The following is an 18,905-nucleotide window of genomic DNA, read 5'->3' on the forward strand; positions in this document are numbered from 1 at the left end:
CTTAAGTAAATACTAAATTAAGAAAATTTCAATTATACAGTATATTTACGATCTACATCTATTTCTTCACAAGCATACATGAATCGATCGCAGAGAAGAAATACATGTACAAATTGCATTTTATCAATACATCATCATCAAACGTTGAACATTAGAAACATCAGAAACTACTAATAGCGAATACAGCATTGTTATTTCCATATGTTACACTTCTTTTTCGGATTCATAAAGCTCCCTTCCGGGCAATTGTACGCTTTGGCGAAGTCTTCGGAGTTAGACAGAGAGCCGATTACTCTTAATGGGCCCGGGCTATGAGGGTCATGCTTTAATCGGCCCTTCAATTTTTCCATATCGTAAGTTGTACACCACACCTATAAATTCAAACAAATTATATCCTAACATTTCCATCTTCTTATATGAATAGGAGTTAGATGTACAGATAGCAATACACGTACATTGGCAGCGGATAAGAAGAACATTTGATTGTTAGTGAAGTTCTGTAAACCAGGTAACATTGGGTCTGGCACTTTGCATTTCCTTAGCCTCCGTTGGTAAGCGCCGAACACAGCTTGCAAGCCCATTGTATCGGCTATGTTTTCACCGGACGTTTGAGAGCCATAATCCTGTAATCATGTGGCAGTAAATTGTAATGAACAATGGCGGCTGTGGAACTGCAGCATCCCTAATTTCCACTTGATATTATCGACAACATTTAACACAAGTCCTTTTTTCTTTCATTCTTTTTTTGTGCTTGTAGAATATATAATCCTTAAGCTTAATGTCAGTAGCCATTCCCTAGTTTATGGAGATGATACAAACATTTTAAAACAAAGGCCAAAAATTTTCTGGAGCAGTACTCCCAGTAACTTTAGCTATAAGCTGCCACTGACTCTCAACAAAGTTTTGTAATTTAATGAGAATTGTAATAATTTCATATAAATTGAATTAAATGTAAAGGAAAATATGTAAAAGCCCTAAATAAAATAAACAATTTTATAACATCTAATTGCATTCCCATTGTTTTTATAAATTGTTTTAATTAAGAGTATATAATTTTCTGTGCGACACTCTGTAAACGGCGATGATATAGTAATTATATATAAACGTTCCAAGATATTTAAACCTTCCATATAGTCTTTGTGAAAGTTTATTATAAGAAACCAATTGAAAATTTTACCTCTATTTGAATATTTGCTGTTCTATTTTGTTCCACGCTGTATTTGGTGTACTGCTCTCTAAAGCAATCCGCTCGGTCCTCGTATGCTTCTGCCATGGCAGACAACCACTCAGCAAATTCGCCGTGCTTATCAAACATACGACCTAAGAACGACCAATTATCGATAAATATTTATTTCAACTAAATACTGTTCGTATTTCAAGTTATTCACCGCTATCATCGAACCCGTGATTTACTTCGTGCGCCATTATGAATCCCAGGATACCAAAATTGGTGTACCTGTGCAGTAACAATGTTACTTTGGTTGAACTAAGTGCGTTAATCTACGCAACTAGATTAACAGGACACAGTGCTTACCATGGCTGATTTGGACCGTACATGGGACTTTGAAAATCAGCCGCTGTTATTTCTGTAAAAGGTTTATTATATTTGGTACCTCTATAAATTCTTGTATAACATTTTTTATTCATTTATTTACTTATTCGAATAGGGAAATCTACAGAATAGAAATAAAGATAATGGTTTTTTCATTGTTGTTAAGGATTCTTGAATTCAAAAGAGAAAAAAGGAATTGAAAAATCAACGTGCAACGTAAAACTTACCAAAAAGATTAAGACCAGGAATATAAAAGGCATTGACAACCAATGGATCTATAAAAGCTCTGTAAATAAAGGTTCACGTGGATCATAAAACAAGCACAATTTCAAAATGTTGATAGTTGTTAAAAAGTAGGTAATTTTTAAGTGGCTTACTCATTAGAGACATCCATTGTAGTGTTGAGGCTCCTCAGGTTGTCCCGTTTCTTGTATCTCATCACACCCAGCATATTCTCGTAATGGGACTTGCTGATGCTGAGCTGGAAGAATTTCTCAGAATTAACAAATTGGAACTTTCATGTGCAAAAACGAGAACTATATATATATCAGAAATAAAATCTTCAAAAATCTAATATCAAATAATCCGTTAACATACGTAATTAAAAATTACGTTTCGTGAAAATTATTTTTAATGTTTCTAATTAACAAGTTTAAAAAGTGACTACGAACAATAACTTTATTTTTCATCGAACGTTAAAAACGAAACTGTAAAAACATTAAGAACCGAATAGAAACGTCTATTCGATGTGTTCTCGTGAACAGATTCATAAATGAAACACTTACTCCTCTGAAATGATTCTGCATGATTGTGGCATTTCGATACTGAGGCGGATAACCGATTAACGCTTTCATGTACACCAATTTGTCTAATATATATTCTTTGGTGGCATCGTCCATCCATGTTGATTCCTCCACCCGGTATTCGACCTCCTTTTGGATATCACTGATCATGTCCAATGCCTTGAATAAACGAGAACGTATCGCTTTCAGATCTCACGATTCTTTCGTTTTTTGAATAAGCAGATAATTCATAAACAAGTCATTATTATGATAATCGATGTCTTTGGTTAAATATATAATTAATACCGCTTGCAGCCACTTGTCGGAGAAATATCGTTTCACGTATTCGTATCCTAAACAGTATTTCGCCTCTAAGTCCTCGATGCATTGCATGGATCTATGAAAGAGCGATCAAATTAAAAGAAGGCAATCAAATAACAGATTAGTTCTCAGAGGTCGTTGTGTCGTAAAAAATACCGTGATACAGATAACGTTACCTCTTCTCGGAGCGTTCCTCGTTCGTATACCAATTATAATAAAAGTCTCTCATCTCCTGCGTGGTACCTTTTATCGCTCTGTTGATGAAGTTCCAATGAATGTAATTCACTGCGTAAAATTATCGAAATATTTATTAGCAATTCCTCCCTTGTATACGAACATGCGTGTGTCATTTGCATACCGATAATTCTGCTCGGTGTATTATCCAGTAACTGGCGGAGTCCTTTCATATATCTACGAGATATAGTTAGGATCCTCGTATCATTATCCACGCTTAATCCCGCCGTTGTGAACAGACTCTGTAGCTTGTTCAACCAATTTATCTACAAACATTTGTTTATCTTGTAACATGTGAAATAACATCGATTTCTCGACTTAGTATATCACCGACAAACGGTAATACGATGACACGATAAAATGGTAAGAATTTTAGTAAGCGAACATTTCCAATTGCCAATTAATATTATTTCGTAGTTATTTATCGTTATCAACAATCTCTTTTTTAACAGTTTTCCAATATCTTTCGGACACTTAGAACTCGTCTTCAGAATTTTCCCCGAAATCAGCTAGAAAACAAATGTTCGAAGCATACTTACTTTGCCATTATTCGTGACTGGTTTCAAGTCATCGTATCTCGCTTGAAATTCTGCAACTGTAAGGTTTCCCTGCTCATGGTCCGTATATATGAGCTGAAAAAATTACAATCGATATACAGGGCGTTCTGTTTATTGTCGAAATGAACGACGAATATATATTTTCAAATGTATTTCTAGTAGTATAAATAATTAATAAAACGGTTAGAATTAATGAACGATTCACATTACCCTTATAAGACTTAACTGGAACTCCAGCAAATCGTCAATATTATTCCTTATTTTCTCCTCAGAAATTTCGACTCCTCTGGCTTCAACAAGCGCCATAGTGACGTTCAGCATAAATTTTTTATATTGACTCCTCAGTTCTTCTATTCTTTTCCTTTCTTTTTCATCCCTATCATCATAGTCACTGTCTTCGTCGTCCGATCCGTCGCCGCTGCCATTGCCACTGCCCCAATCGTCTTCATCATTGGAATCATTTCTATCCTCTCCGCCCTCTTCATCGTTAGAATCCTCGCTATCGTTCTCGTTCGCGTTTTCATCGGAATCTTCGTCTTCGGTGACAGGATTATCAAAATATATGTCATCGTTCGTTCTTCCGTTCTTTCCATTTCTCCGCGAGTCATGGTTTTTCAAACAAGTTTTACCACTGATATGTACGGACACTTTTTTATTGTGCGATAATTTGTCAGCTCTCTTATCATGCCGAATTCCTTGATCATTGACCTTGGTCCATTCATGGTGTTTCCTGTCTTTCGACCGAATCGCTGCTCTCTTCGTTCTCTTCGTCCTCTTTTCGGCGTGTGTCTCCGACAATTTCCTTTTACCGCTCTTCCTTCTGTTGACAGCTAATTTTTTGTTAATCCTACTAACTAATTTCTTCTCCTGCGAATCTTCATCTTCTCCTTCGTTTTCCTCGCTGTTGTCGTCCTTTCTGCCCCTCTCTTCGCTGCCTCGTTCTTCGCTTCCTCCTCCGCTGTCATTATTTTCGTCGCTGCTGTCCCAATCAATTTCCCTGCTGCTGACAAGCAAGTACGATTTATACGGTATATGGGGTGTATTAACCTGTAACAGCAATGAATTTGGTGCTAGAACCTTTACGGTATTTCATTAATAGTAACCAGCCTCTTCCATTCATGAATTGATGTACTGAATTAATATGGATACTTTGAAATAATCGATAACTGTATTGAGAAATTGTTCAACGAACGACAGGAAGTAAGAAATTAATTAGATAAAATTCATGGAGAAAACGACAAGTAACCGATTCCTAAATCTTCGGAGTGTCAATTAGTTTGAGACATTTGTTGAATGTACAATAAATGATGCACAAGTATAATCACCACCAAGAATTTTTCTTCTCCTTCAGTTTCCGAATCCCACGGCGCGCTAACTTGCACGTCGTGTAAGGCATTCAGACCAGTCAAATGAGCGTAATAATCATCGACGTATTGCCATTTATACAATTCCTCGTCCCATTCATCGTCATCCATTATTAATGGCCAACCACCGATTCTCCATAATGAAGATATAAGTGGTTGAACTCCTCTTCTTTCCAACTCGTCTATCATTCGATCAAATGACACAGTGTATTGCATTTATAGGCGATTAAAGAATTAAATAGAAAAGGAATGGAACGAAAAATTGAATTGGAAATGTCACCTGTATCCATGCATGCATTGTAAGCTCTTCTGGATAGTTTCAAACCCAGAACGTCGTCAGACTTTGACTTCTCTTGTATTATATCTGTAAATATAACATTATTAATGAATATGTCGTACTTCGTAGCAATAAATCTATATTGTTGGCTTAGAAGAAACTGTACGCGTAAAGATAAATTAAAGTTACAGATTAACATGATGCAAAGTATGTGAAAATTAATGAAACCGTCGAGTCTATCGTTTGGTACACTCTTGAACATGCCGACTTATTATTAGTAAGCGTGTCTGCCCATCGCTCATGATTTCTACTTACGTCGGCAATGATGCGATATTATTTAACTCCCATAAGTTTTCGTGTCTTCTAATAATCTAATAATACAATAATTCGTCGATGAACTTCGGAAATATTCACAGATACTGCAATGAAATTTCTTAGAACGAAACTTCTTACAAATATCGTTCCGCAATTAATGAGAATGCAGGAATCACTTTCTTCTTAATTATGATACTTTTTAACTGTGATTCACTGTCATTTTCGGAGCGTATTTCACAGTAATGATTCGAAATAGAATTAACAAACCCAGAAGACGCTGGTTCACCAATTCTCTCGCTCTCATCATAGGGCTCCAACTCGGTAAACCTTCAGGAAGAGGATTGTGCTTTTCCCAATTCCCACACGCATACTCGTAGAAATTATCGCACGGATCCACGCTGGTGTCCATGTTCTCTGTCACTATCTTCGCTGTTGGAAATAAAGGAGCAGCGCAAGTGAAAATATTTTAAAGCTACGTACGAGTGAGAATAATCTTTTGACGCGCAACATTAGAATAGAGACACAGTGAACACATCATAACCGAGATGTACGAAAATAATTCGTGATTTCAATGACTCAGAGAAATCGGAGAAACAATGTTAATGCGCTTACCAAGTGCAACACATTCTGGGGTTTCACAAAGTGAACGTTCTTCTTTCGATTGTTGGATACCTGGTTCACTGTCCCTATCGAACAACCATCCTAAATTCAGAGGATAGTCTCTGATACTAGCATCAGCAACGATGCCGGTAAATATCCTGCAAAAATAATCGATAATTCATTAATCGCGAATATTGATGTGTTAGTTACCGAGGAAATTTCGTACCGGTCTTTAAATCAAAATTTAAACGGAGCGAATGTTTTTGTAAAATGATTTTATTTGACTTGATACCAACGACATAGACACAACTTGCTGCTAATAACAATGTCATTCACTGAACTAGTGAAATACTGATTGAAATCGAACATAGATTCATTACTAACACGAGAACACATTCGCGCCGGCATGTGCATAGTATATGGTGGTACATAGCTAATTTATAACATTAAAATAAATCAACGTCAACACGCGATTAATAAACTAAAGCCAGGAAACTAGAGACGTAACAAAAAAATTCACTTCAACGTTGTTTTTTTTCATATGATATAGAAACACGTCTCGGCGTGAATGTATTAAACGATAAATCAAAAGATCCCGTTGTCTTCGGTGACTTCTTGAAAATTTCACTTACAGAATCCATACCGTTCGTGTCATTTTAACGACACGTAACCTTTGAAGCCAGGTTGCAGATAGAGCGAACAGTCTTCTCGCGTGTAAAGTGCAGAATATATCACAGCTAGTAGTGATTTTGTATTTATAGAAAACGGAAGGACCCTGACGCTGCTGATAATGCTCAATTTGTATCAATACTTATGCAGTAAATGCTTCCTCTTTTTCCGTGTAAATTTAAGTACTCTGACGCTGTTAATATTGGCATTCCTGGCGACATTTTTGTGAATTTTATCAATTCCTTCGATTATTCGTCTTAACACATTGCGTACCGGGTAATTTTCAGAAAATTGTAACGATGTCAATTTTCAGTGAGATCAACTTATATTAGTATATACATGAACAACTCAGATATCGTATTGTCATGTAATATATTTCAAATAGATAATCAATTCGAGTCAAATTGAATATTTATCTAATGCTGCGGTAATTAGCGAAGTTAAAAAGCTAGTGTCTTTATAGAAAAACGAGATTTCTCGTTGCCAGTACGCAATGTGTTAATAGCCAGAAATCGATGTGTTACAACTAATAAAGGGAAATTTCGACGAAATCAAATTTGATAATTTAAGAAACTCATGTAGACGTATTTATAAATGAATCAGATTTGTGCCTGTATATTATTTGTTTTTGTATCGTGTTCAATAATCGTGAAGCATTCATTTAAAAATGAATATTAGCAATCGCAGAAGAATCGGAAAGTCTACTTAATGAAGTGCTTTAGTAAATGTAAGTTGTATCAACGCGGAACTGAAACAGTTATCAATGTACGCTGATGTTATAGCTTTCGTGGTCATTGCGTATCACTTGGTACAGCATAATTAATTATCTCGGTGAAGTAATAGTAGGAGGGATAAAAATGTTCTACAAGATTTATTTATAATGTATTTTTTATTTCATAAAAATACAGGCATATGAATAACGTGAAATATACAACGTATGTTAAATCATTCAAGACAGGTTACAAATCACAAATATTTCACCTACAAATCTTCGTAAGATTGATAATCATAATTCTTAATCATAATGATTAGTAAGGAACTCCGATCCCTAAATTACACGATAAAAATGGGAAACAAACAAAAATATAAGTCGTTCAGTTACACAATCTTCTAATTTTTAAAAATATTGTAACTACTCACAAAGCATAAATATAATGTAGAGCAATCAAGTGAGAAATGTTTTATCGCTGAACAATAATTCATAAACAATTAACGTAATCACAATTACAATTTCTAATTTTTATTCCGATTAATTATCTTTAAAAAGGTAATCGAAATTTACTCAAAAATTAAATCCAGTGTCCTAATGCTTTTAATCTCTATTTAAATGCTTTCCAAAGAAAACACGACCATCTCCCTCGAAATTACCCTAACACACAATATGCAAAAACCAATAGAAGAAAAATACATGGACTTTTGAACCGATTAAATCGAAGGAAAGGTGTAATCGAATCGCTCGGACTCGCATCGGTATCCGGATGCGCTGCATAGATCACGGAACGGAGAAACGGTAGCATCAGGTCGCTGGATGCGCTAACATTCGAGCGTAAGGACTGCGCAATCTAATTTTTCACCGGAGCCAGAATATCCCGAGCAAGCCGGCACCGGGGATACAGTCTCCAATCTGAAAATATATTGCAGAAATATACCATGTTAACAACGTTGCCGCGCAGACAACGGCAGAATGTGTCGGCGACTAGATATCCGTGACAGGAGAGAGTAAATCTGTAGCGGTAGCTGACTGCTCCTCGTTCGCGGATCACTTCGACGCTGACACGGATAAGTGAAATGAAATTCATCGATTCGGAGACGAGACAACCCGAGTTTTCATCAGAAAGTTACGCAGAAGTTGGACGTCCATCGTTCACCCTGCGCTGGCAATATGATTTTTCACCAGTCGGATCGGCAATATGGACCTTTTATAGTCTGGCTCAGGATTTGGATTTTTCATCGTTGTGAGTTTCGTAAAAATTTGAACATACTCTGAGATACTTCGAATAGTCTATAATCTAACTTACAAATGACACTTTAGAGAAATCTTTCTATCAGTTCGCAATGAAAATTAGAAATCGTGAAGTCGCCAAGAAATGAGATTTCCGGCTAGCCCTTTAACGGCCATATTGTCGGCCCAGGCTTAACACTTTTGCGGACGGCCTGAATTTATATAGGATGTCGATATGAACGCTGTTTAGAAACTTAAGTTTTTTTAGGTGAATTTTATTACGTGAATTTTCTATTGTTATTAACAATTGAAAGACAGCAGACGGATTCTTGTATGTACGATGAATACTAGCAGTAGTAGGTGCCATAAGTGTGTCAGTAAAATGCTATTAAGTTTTATTTAAGCAATCGGCTCGCGAATTAAGTAAAGAAATTATAAAATTATCTAGAATTTCTGTATTATTTCGGCGTAATGAAACCTCTTTAGAAAAAAATAACTTTCCACGTGATGTGCTTTCAGATATTCGTTTTGAAAATCTGGAAATTGCATAAATAACAGCTGACCACTTACGGCCTCAGCCCAGTAATAATAATTATTTTATTATCAAGTTTTCACAGAGAGCAATATTTTCTTGTGCAGCCATAAACAGATTAACGTGTTCAATGTAACATTCCCTCCGTGACGATGTGAACGTAAAAGCGGTTGATCGCGATGAGTGAGAGTGAGTAAAAGGATCGTAATCTGCGATCGTCATCCCAGAAGTGAAGCACGTGTGAGAATGAAAGTCCTTGTGGGAAACGGTATGCGTGAAACGAAGAATCGAAAGGTTTTATTAAAAGCCGATTCCGAGTATCTTGTAACTTGAATTCCGCCTGTGAAGATGGCAAACGCGGAATGACGAAATGGATGCATAATTTCATTTCAAAACACTTAATTAAGACCACTCGATTTTAAGAAGTGAGCATTGTACTAAATATCAAAAAATTGAAACATCAAATTATAATAACCAAAGGAGTGTAATAAAAATATAATAATAAAATATTATGCTATATTGTGTTGTATTGTATTACCTAGATCATTAATCAGTTAATTAATTAATCAAAAAGTTGAAATATCAAATTATAACAATCAAAGAAGTGTAATAAAAATATAATAATAAAATATTATGCTACATTGTGTTATATTATATTAACTAGATCATTAATACTATTTGACATTTACCATAAATTTTATTTAAGAATATGTATAAAAAAGGGAAACATGGAATAAAGTAATTTCAAATAAACCGCCAATATCCTTCTACTTGACACACGTGTTTCTTCAACGAAAGATTATTTTCTTAACAGTGTATGTAATGTTATGAGAATTAACTAAATAATGATTAATTGATTACAAAATTAATATATTCTCTAATATTTGTAATATTATCTTCGAAAGTATACCGTACTTTTCGAAAGTTTAAGGAAGAAAATATAGATTCACCGGTAAGGTTATGAACTTGTTGTGTTCATATAATTTCGCAATTCTTAATGATAATTCTTATCACTCGTTGTGTATATGTATTTTAACTTGTATTACAGAAGATTCAATAATCTTAAACTATTTTAGTATTATGTACAAATTTAAAATACCTCATTAAATAAATACAAAACATATAGTAATGCGTACGTTATATAACTAATTTACACTTAGAATATCAATTTACATTTAGAATTACATTATATATAATTACAGAATAATGATATATTCATTTATTTTTTAACAGAGAAAATCATTCAAGCAAGGAAAAAACCTAAACTATGTCGATGTTAACGCGCATGCGCTTCGTAAATGGTAGGGGGATCCTTCGAGAGAAAATATTCCACAATTTCAGCCAAAGAGAAAACTTTACTCCTGGTGTGACAAGACACAAAATGGTACGCTTTTCATAGTTAATTTACAAACCGCATGTGTTAAAAATAATTTATTATTTTAAAAATAGAATATTCAACAAGAAAATTCAATTCAACGAGAAGTTGATGTAAAAAAGTAATTTTAAAAAAATTTGTTTAATGTCAAATACTTTTATTTTTAATTTATTATCACCGCGGTTCGTGATATTACTTTATGCGTTTTTATTCCTTAAAAGTTAATAAATGTAAACAAATATTTCATAAAATGTATGTGTACTATTTCGTATTGTTTGGGTGTAACAAGTGGTCGAGATTTTAAATTACTTATTATATAAATTATACTTTTCTAATTATCTAGAAAGAATCAAAGTCATGCCAAAATAATAATAAATTTCATTAAGACATTAATTAAAAAATTTAAACAATTAATATTAATGAAATAGCCTTAATATTCGCATATCATATGTTACACGCTAAAGAACGATTAAAGTATTTCCTGATCGTATTGATCGGATTTTCCTGTCACTGATCCCTGATTGGATTTTTCCATTTTTTTTTCTTTTAATTCTTTTTATTTTTTAGAACACGCTAAATTCTTGCAACAATTAATTAAATAAACTAATTTCTTTTAATCTTAACATTTAATTTTTTAATAATCTGTCCTTTCTTAGGAAAAGCTAACTGAAGAAGAAAGAGAAAAAACCTTAAAGCCATTATTAACCAATGGATGGTCTGTTCAACAAAATAGAGATGCAATCTACAAGGAGTTTTTATTTAAAGATTTTAATGAGGTTTGTCTTAAAACATTAATATTACATTGGATATTACTTGTACTGGTTGTTGTTATTAAAAATATATTTATTTGTTCAATTACATTGATAGGCATTTGGATTTATGAGTAGAGTGGCACTGCAAGCAGAAAAAATGTGTCATCATCCAGAATGGTTCAATGTTTACAATAAGGTGAACATTACTCTTGCTACCCATGATGTAAATGGCTTATCAAAGAAGGATGTTAAATTGGCCACTTTCATAGACAATGTTGCTAAATTGAATGTAAATTAAAACTTAAACTATGCATTAATTCATGGTTACAAAGTTCCAGATTATGTATCTATTAACAATCTGTCTATTAAATATTTTATAGATGTCAACAATATCTATATAATGAATATTATTATTTCTGTTGCAGTAATATTCTATTTAATAATAGAGTACACCATTTAAAGGTATATAATTTATTTTTGTATACTTTACAAGATATTAAATTATGATATCCTACATTAGCCTAATAAAGCAGACAATAAAAATTACTTTGGCTTTTATTTTGAAGACTTTTCTTTACCAATTGCCCAGAAATTCTTGACTGATGTTGCAACACCAGGACCATTATGTATAAGTACAAATAAACCAGCTAGAGTAGCTACAGAAAGCAAAATCAAAGTAGCATGTAAAACCTTTGGTAACAGTGGCCCAACAACTCTAGGACGTGCATAATCTGTGATAACAGCTTCCAAACCCCTATTTAAAAATAGATATTACAATAAATTAGAAATATATAGTAGCTATTATATAATATATGATAGTACGTATTAATATTCAAACCTGTTTATAAACTACTTATAAAACAAAATTATTTAATATTGTATAGTAATGTAGTGATTGTATAATGTATTATTTACCAATGAGTGTGTATTACAACTAAAACAGACATAATCCCATCAAGAACTGCATTTTCCATCACAAAAGCAAGAGGAATTACAACGGGAAGTGCCACAGATACAACTTTTTCGAAAACCCATAATCGTACATGATCACCTGCAGGTGTTGCTACATTACGACTTTGTTGTAAACCAATGCTTGCTGGAAACTATACATAAAATTAATATTAATTTTCAAATTATATATAATCTGTAAAGACATCTATAAATCATGTTCAATTATACTTATATATTAAAAATTAAATCTATTTAAAACAATATTATAAAAGTTATTACCTTTGTTAGAAAATTATTATTTCCATTTGTTATTGTATTAGAATTTAAACATCGATTAATACCGCATAAAGTTGTTGACGTTCTAGCAATCTGAGGAGGTTTGGAAGAGTTTGAAAATATATTTGTTTTTGAAAAAGATTCTGGAAACATAAACATACATAGCATTTAAGTATACTTTTTATTAAAAAAGAAACAATTAAAGTATTCTAGACATCTTCAGAATTTTCAAAATATGATAGTAACTACAATTAATATTATAAGTACATACTACTATTTTCTTTCAAAAAGTTATGATGACTATCTCAAAGTAAGTTAAAGCAAATAATATTATACAAAGTAAAAGAAAAGATATGAAATGACTTTGTCGAAAATATTATATTTATATACTCATAGACTATGTCAAATAAGATTATGTAAACGAAAAGAAGTGTTTTCTTAAATTACAGATGCGCTTACCTAATTGTCTGATCTTACGAAAAATGTTTCTATTAATCATCCTCTCGAAATTCATGTTGGTAATTATTAAATGTAAAATTTGTTAAACACGAACTCTCTTTTACAAGAGGTCAACGAAATTCTTGTTAGTTTTCGTGACAGCAAATTTTTACAATTATAGTTACATATAGGTAAAAATGCGATTGCAGATGGATGTTTTCAGGTATCGACTGTATTAGATTGGACTTAAATCGATCATTTTCGATTTATCGAATTTGTTCAATTTTATATGATACAAAACATATAATATTCGACAATAAAAAACTCACGATGATCATTCACCGTGTAAGTGCAGAATATTTCAAATCCTATAGCGAAAATATAGGCTAACCTCAGAAAAGATCTTGACGTCTCTAGACTACGCAAAGTACACCCTGCCATTACCCAATGAACGCCAGTCTGAATTGCAAAATTTAAGTTTCTAGATAGAAAATCAAATTGATATTAAAGTTCATAATTGAAAAACAAAAAATATGTATATATGCAAAAAATAATATATTAATAAGTGTTAATGTTTTATATCAATATAATAAGTTTATTGTACTATATTTAATTTTATAAGCTTTTATTTATTGAATTAAATACTAATTTAATTTTACTAAATAGTATGTTATTTTCAAATATTTAATTGAATAATCTGATATTTAATACATAAAATTTAACTTTAAAAGTTGTTCTTGTTTGAGAAACACTGCTTGAAAACACGTGTATCCATCGGGTTAAAAAGCTATTCAGGATAGTTCGTGTTTGGAAACGGTAATCGTAATAAAATTGTGCCGGTTACATTCGATATTTCAGAACGTAAAGCAATAAATATTTAAAAAATGTAAACAAAACATCATTCCTCATAGCTAATAACATATTTTGTAAATTTAAATAAATATTCGTGAATATTCGTTAATTAGCGAATAAACAACAATGTCCCACTTAGAAAATAAAAATGTTGATTTAAAAGACGGTACACGTAATAAAGACGAAAAAGGGTTCAGAAAAGATAGCCGTTTTAATAAAAACTTCAGAAGAAATCGGGATTCATATTATGGTAGTAAAACTTGAAAACAAAATTATTTAAAATATTTCATCCGTGAAAATATTTTTGATTCTAATTTTTATGTTTTTTTAAGGGCATCAAAAAGATAGTTTTAGTAGAAAACCATTCAAACGGAACTGGTCGAACACTCAAAATGATGGGAAGAGGAAAAAATTAGAAGTAGGAAGTCGACTAAAAGAACATGATGTTGGTATTACAGAATTCATAGGAAATGAAGGATTTTTTGGTCTAATCAAAGAAAGATACACAGATTTTCATGTCAACGAAATTGCTCTTGATGGACAAATAGCTAAATTGACTAACCAAGATATGCCGGAAGATCCAAGAGAAAGTGAAAATTTAGAAGACTTAAAGGACACAATATCGGATACAATATGGAATCAATTACAAACATTAAAAGAACCAGAAGCTTCTACTATAGAGATAGATGTAACAAACATAGATAAAGATCAACGCAGAGCAATTCATACAATTGCTAAACAAATAACAAATGTTATTAGTCAAACCATAGACAAAGAAAATAAGAAGATAATGGTAATTTTACCAGATAAAAATGATAATAGCAATAGTATGTTTTAATTATTATTAATATTTTTTATTCATTTATACATTTACTTTAATGTGCTACTTTCTTTTACTAGATCATATTTTACGAAAAGACAATCGTATAAACTGGAAGAAATGTGGCGAATACTGTTACTTTGTATTGCACAAAGTGAACATGGATACAATGGATGCTTTAAATCAATTAGCTATGAATTTACGTATAAAACCAAATAATTTCAATTATGCAGGAACAAAAGATCGTAGAGCATGGACTTCTCAGTGGGTTAGTTTGAGAAAAATGGAACCATCACATGTATTGAGAGCAGCAAAAAATGTACGAGGAGCATATGTGGGCAACTTTAAATTTATGAAAGATTCTTTAAAACTAGGTATGCTCAATGGCAATCACTTTAGAATTGCTTTAAGAAATGTAAATGGAACAGATGAACAGATTGAAAAAACAATGGTTTCTTTGAAGAAGAATGGTTTTATTAATTATTATGGTTTACAAAGATTTGGTTCTGTTGTTAGTATTCCAACTTATGAAATAGGAAAAACATTACTTCAAGGTAATTCTTTCTAAATACTTCAAGTATTATTTTATTTAATTATTATTAAGAAATTTGTTATTTCTTATTTTTTGTTTATAAAAAATAGGTAAGTGGAATGAAGCAATTGAACTGATTTTGAAACCTAGGGAGGGAGAACAAGATAAAGATTTAGCAGAAGCTAGAAAGATATATGCAACCACCAAAGATGCAGTTGCTGCTTACAAGAAGATTAAGAGATATGATAAAATTGAAGCTACACTATTGAAAGGCCTATGTATATCTGGAAATAATAATCCTCAAGGAGCTTTAGATGCAATACCAAGGAATGCTCGCTTAATGTATATTCATGCATATCAAAGTTTTGTATGGAATCATATGGTATCAAGACGAATAAAAGAATTCGGAAAAGCACCTGTAATAGGAGATTTAGTATACGAAAATGATAATAAACAAAATGATAATGATAGCGAAGAACTCGTTTATGATAATGAGAATGTAGTTCAAACTGAAGATAAGATGGAATCTGATGAGAAATGTGAAACTATGGATGTGCCCAAAGAAGAAATTACCGAAACATCTACAGAAGCAACACATAATTCAATTAAAGAAGTAACAGATGCTACAGAGTGTTGTTTAAAAATAAACGAAAAAATTGAAGGAAATAGTAATGTCGGCGAGAAAGATGAAGATGAAGACTTGCGCAAACTTCCAGCAGTAAAGGTTCTTAAAGAAAAAGATTTACCTAACTATACTCTGGCAGATATATTAATGCCTCAGGTTGGATGGAAAGTCACGTATCCATCTTATGCTAAAACCTGGTATGATGAATTCTTAGCCAACCATGGATTAACTACTGACCTCAGACAAAAAAATAAGTATGCTATAGAAAAACTGTTTGCACATGCCATCTGAAGCTGTTGTAGTAGGTTTTTAACTTTGTTTACTTTATTCTAGGAAATATAGTTTAGGTGGTGTTTATAGAAAAATATTGCAAGTTCCTACAAATTTGTCTTGGAAGACTATGCACTATAAAGAAAGACACAGTGATCTTATTATGTGTGACATTGATGAAATGAGAAAATTATCAGCTCCAAAAGATGAACCAGGTATATTTTTTTTACAATTAATAGCGTAAAAATATATGTTAGATTCTTTACAATCTGAGGAAAAAGTAAACAAGATGTAACAACTTTTTATTTGTAGAAGGGCAGTATAAAGCTTTAATTGTTGAAATGTCTTTAAAATCATCTACATACGCAACAATGGCATTGCGAGAAATTCTAAAACTCGATACATCCCCGCAAGCACAGGCAGCACAATCTGCTGCTTGCAATGCCGAGTTAGAAAATGATGACGTTTCAATAGCAGTACAACATCAAAGTTTATGTTCTGTATCAGATAATGATAAGGATATGCATGGAGACAAAAATTTGAAAATGGAAGAAAAAGAATTAAGTGATTCTGACATTAAAAAAACTGAGTAAAATGATGAAATAGATATGTCTGGTGCAATATATAAATTATAATATATTGCTAAAATATTTAAAAATTTAATACTTGTTAAGTTTTTTGCATAAAAAAATAAAAAATCCAACAAATTAAAATAATTTAAGACGCATTAAATTATGTTCAATATTAATACATGTGTTATTTCATACAGATTAAACGTACGTTTTCTGTAAATGTTTAGTATGTTGTGTAAGTTGTTGGATACAACTTGATAATGTTAAACTTAATAAAACATAAATAACTCATATATTATTTATTTATGGATAACTCGCAAAATAAAATATAATCATAGAATAATACAATCTCAGAAAATGTTCTTATTTCAGTGACGCTATCGTTCCGCCATAGGCAGAACACGTAACGGAAGAATACTATGCTTATTAAATACCGGAAAATAAAAATTCCTATTCACATTATTAAATTAAAAAATATGAAAATATGAAAATAATAATTTTATCATATTTTTCAGTACTATTTTATTTTAGCATGCAATGCAGTTAAATACTCTTCGTTATATGGTAGAAGAACCCTGAAAGGAATGTGGATCTAATTGGTTAGTTTTCATCTTTCTTCATCTTATGTTTAATACTAATTTACTATTTGTCAATACGATTACATGTAACCAATCAAAACTATAAACAAAACACATAGCGGGAAACCCCTCTTGCCCCTGTGCCGTCACGAGATTCAACTTCATCGAATAGGTTTCCCTTTAACAACTATTCTTTTATCAGTGATAGTCAAATTTTTCAAACATTTATAGGGTTACCATAACACGCTGTCACTTTGACAAAATTGAAAGTACACGAATAACACAAATAACATAAATAATACAAAAATAATACCGAAAGTAAATTTGACATAAACATGGTTCTATTAGGTGAAACATTTCCAAACTTCGATGCGGAGACCCAAAATGGCACAATTAATTTTTATAACTGGCTAGGCGACTCGTAAGGCTATGTTTATTCAGTCAACATAACCTTTAATATTACACTATTCTTTTATATTAAAAAATTTCTATATACACTCTTGTTCCAGTCATTTTTTGTCATTATTTCGACTAATCGTATAAACAATTAATACTTAAACGTTTTAATTACTGTTTGTTTAATACAAAATTATGCAACGCGAGTGTATCTTTCAAGTAGAATTACCGGAACATGTTCATTTGTCAAAATAAATTTTATTAAACGAACTTCTATGCTTTTTAGATGGGGAATTTTATTTTCACATCCGAATGATTTTACACCGGTATGTACAACAGAATTAGCACGAGTGGCAACATTAATGCCCGAATTTAAAAAATTGGGTGTGAAAATTATTGGTTTATCGTGTAATTCAGTTGAATCACATCGTAAGTGGATAGAAGTAAGTTTCATAAAAAAGTTATTTTAAAAAATCTTTATTTGACATTTTACGAAGATAATAAACAATACAGGCTGAATAAGAATTTGAGAAATGCGACCTCATTTTTGTGTTTTTTTAGGACATAAAGTTCTACGGAAAAATAACCGAAGGGGAGTTTCCTTATCCAATAATAGAAGATGAATCTCGAAAACTCGCAGCATCATTGGGAATGTTAGATCCTGCAGAAGTTGATGGCTATGGTATACCTATGTCTGCTAGAGCAGTATTTATCATTGATCCTGCTAAAAAGATGCGATTATCAATTTTATACCCTGCAACAACTGGAAGAAACTTTGAGTAATTTCTTTTCTGTATCTCCAATGTTTTAATTTTTTATTTCCATTATCGTATGTTTATTAATACCACTTTTGGGCACAGTGAAATTTTACGAGTGGTTGAGTCACTTCAACTGACAGAGAAGTATAAAGTAGCAACTCCTGCTGACTGGAAGGTTTGTATTTATATCAACTATCTATAACATTATTATCCTTATGGTTATAAAATGATTAATTCTTTTCAGAAAGGTGAAGATGTTATGATTCAGCCTACTGTTTCTGATGATGAGGCAAAAACGTTGTATGACAATATTAAAACTTTAACACTACCATCAGGCAAAACTTATTTGCGTATTGTACCTCAGCCAACCTACACATAAATAATTCTTTCAAATATGAAAAACAATTATTTTACAATGTATTTTCTTAAATTACGACAATTGATGTTTGTAAAAATTAAAGTACACATTCTGATAATATACTGAATTTTTTCTAATATAGTACTGTTGTATTCTTCGAAGTATAATTATAAATAAGCGTATTCATTTAGTGCCTTAACATTGGTA

General features: G+C 31.9%; 5 protein-coding genes across 6 annotated transcripts; 3 read left to right on the forward strand and 2 right to left on the reverse strand.

Moving 5' to 3' along the window:
• Nucleotides 1-22: 22 nt before the first annotated feature.
• LOC116423928 (neprilysin-1-like) lies at nt 23-6,803 on the reverse strand. The gene is made up of 18 exons (XM_031969729.2): nt 6,635-6,803; nt 6,015-6,160; nt 5,670-5,831; nt 5,091-5,174; nt 4,772-4,992; nt 3,657-4,493; nt 3,429-3,521; nt 3,014-3,155; nt 2,832-2,940; nt 2,641-2,731; nt 2,338-2,514; nt 1,930-2,033; nt 1,780-1,838; nt 1,535-1,586; nt 1,389-1,456; nt 1,178-1,320; nt 456-623; nt 23-371 (listed from the first exon to the last, which is right to left on the reverse strand). The coding sequence occupies exons 1-18, from the start codon at nt 6,655-6,657 to the stop codon at nt 192-194; spliced, it is 2,859 nt and encodes a 952-aa protein (XP_031825589.2). The 5' UTR covers nt 6,658-6,803; the 3' UTR covers nt 23-191.
• Nucleotides 6,804-9,905: 3,102 nt separating this feature from the next.
• On the forward strand, nt 9,906-11,830 carry Pcd (pterin-4a-carbinolamine dehydratase). Of its 2 annotated transcripts, none has more exons than XM_031969847.2 (4): nt 9,906-10,097; nt 10,379-10,529; nt 11,177-11,296; nt 11,388-11,830. In XM_031969847.2, the coding sequence occupies exons 2-4, from the start codon at nt 10,413-10,415 to the stop codon at nt 11,568-11,570; spliced, it is 420 nt and encodes a 139-aa protein (XP_031825707.1). In that variant the 5' UTR covers nt 9,906-10,097; nt 10,379-10,412; the 3' UTR covers nt 11,571-11,830. The 2 variants fall into 2 exon arrangements, with proteins under 2 accessions (XP_031825707.1, XP_076224046.1); XM_076367931.1 differs by having other exon boundaries at nt 9,919-9,960.
• On the reverse strand, nt 11,728-13,342 carry SdhD (succinate dehydrogenase, subunit D). The gene is made up of 4 exons (XM_031969835.2): nt 12,959-13,342; nt 12,503-12,642; nt 12,188-12,375; nt 11,728-12,026 (listed from the first exon to the last, which is right to left on the reverse strand). Exons 1-4 carry the CDS (start codon nt 13,011-13,013, stop codon nt 11,828-11,830), a joined length of 582 nt encoding a protein of 193 aa, XP_031825695.1. The 5' UTR covers nt 13,014-13,342; the 3' UTR covers nt 11,728-11,827.
• A 175-nt stretch (nt 13,343-13,517) lies between these two features.
• On the forward strand, nt 13,518-16,925 carry Pus7 (pseudouridine synthase 7). The gene is made up of 6 exons (XM_031969809.2): nt 13,518-14,039; nt 14,122-14,616; nt 14,690-15,163; nt 15,252-16,020; nt 16,100-16,251; nt 16,349-16,925. The coding sequence occupies exons 1-6, from the start codon at nt 13,916-13,918 to the stop codon at nt 16,627-16,629; spliced, it is 2,295 nt and encodes a 764-aa protein (XP_031825669.1). The 5' UTR covers nt 13,518-13,915; the 3' UTR covers nt 16,630-16,925.
• A 382-nt stretch (nt 16,926-17,307) lies between these two features.
• Prx6a (Peroxiredoxin 6a) lies at nt 17,308-18,837 on the forward strand. Its single transcript, XM_031969822.2, has 5 exons — nt 17,308-17,607; nt 17,869-18,025; nt 18,144-18,361; nt 18,443-18,515; nt 18,585-18,837. The coding sequence occupies exons 1-5, from the start codon at nt 17,522-17,524 to the stop codon at nt 18,717-18,719; spliced, it is 669 nt and encodes a 222-aa protein (XP_031825682.1). The 5' UTR covers nt 17,308-17,521; the 3' UTR covers nt 18,720-18,837.
• The last annotated feature ends 68 nt before the right edge of the window (nt 18,838-18,905 follow it).

Source organism: Nomia melanderi, chromosome 5 (assembly GCF_051020985.1).
Source record: "Nomia melanderi isolate GNS246 chromosome 5, iyNomMela1, whole genome shotgun sequence".
NCBI lineage: Eukaryota > Metazoa > Arthropoda > Insecta > Hymenoptera > Halictidae > Nomia > Nomia melanderi.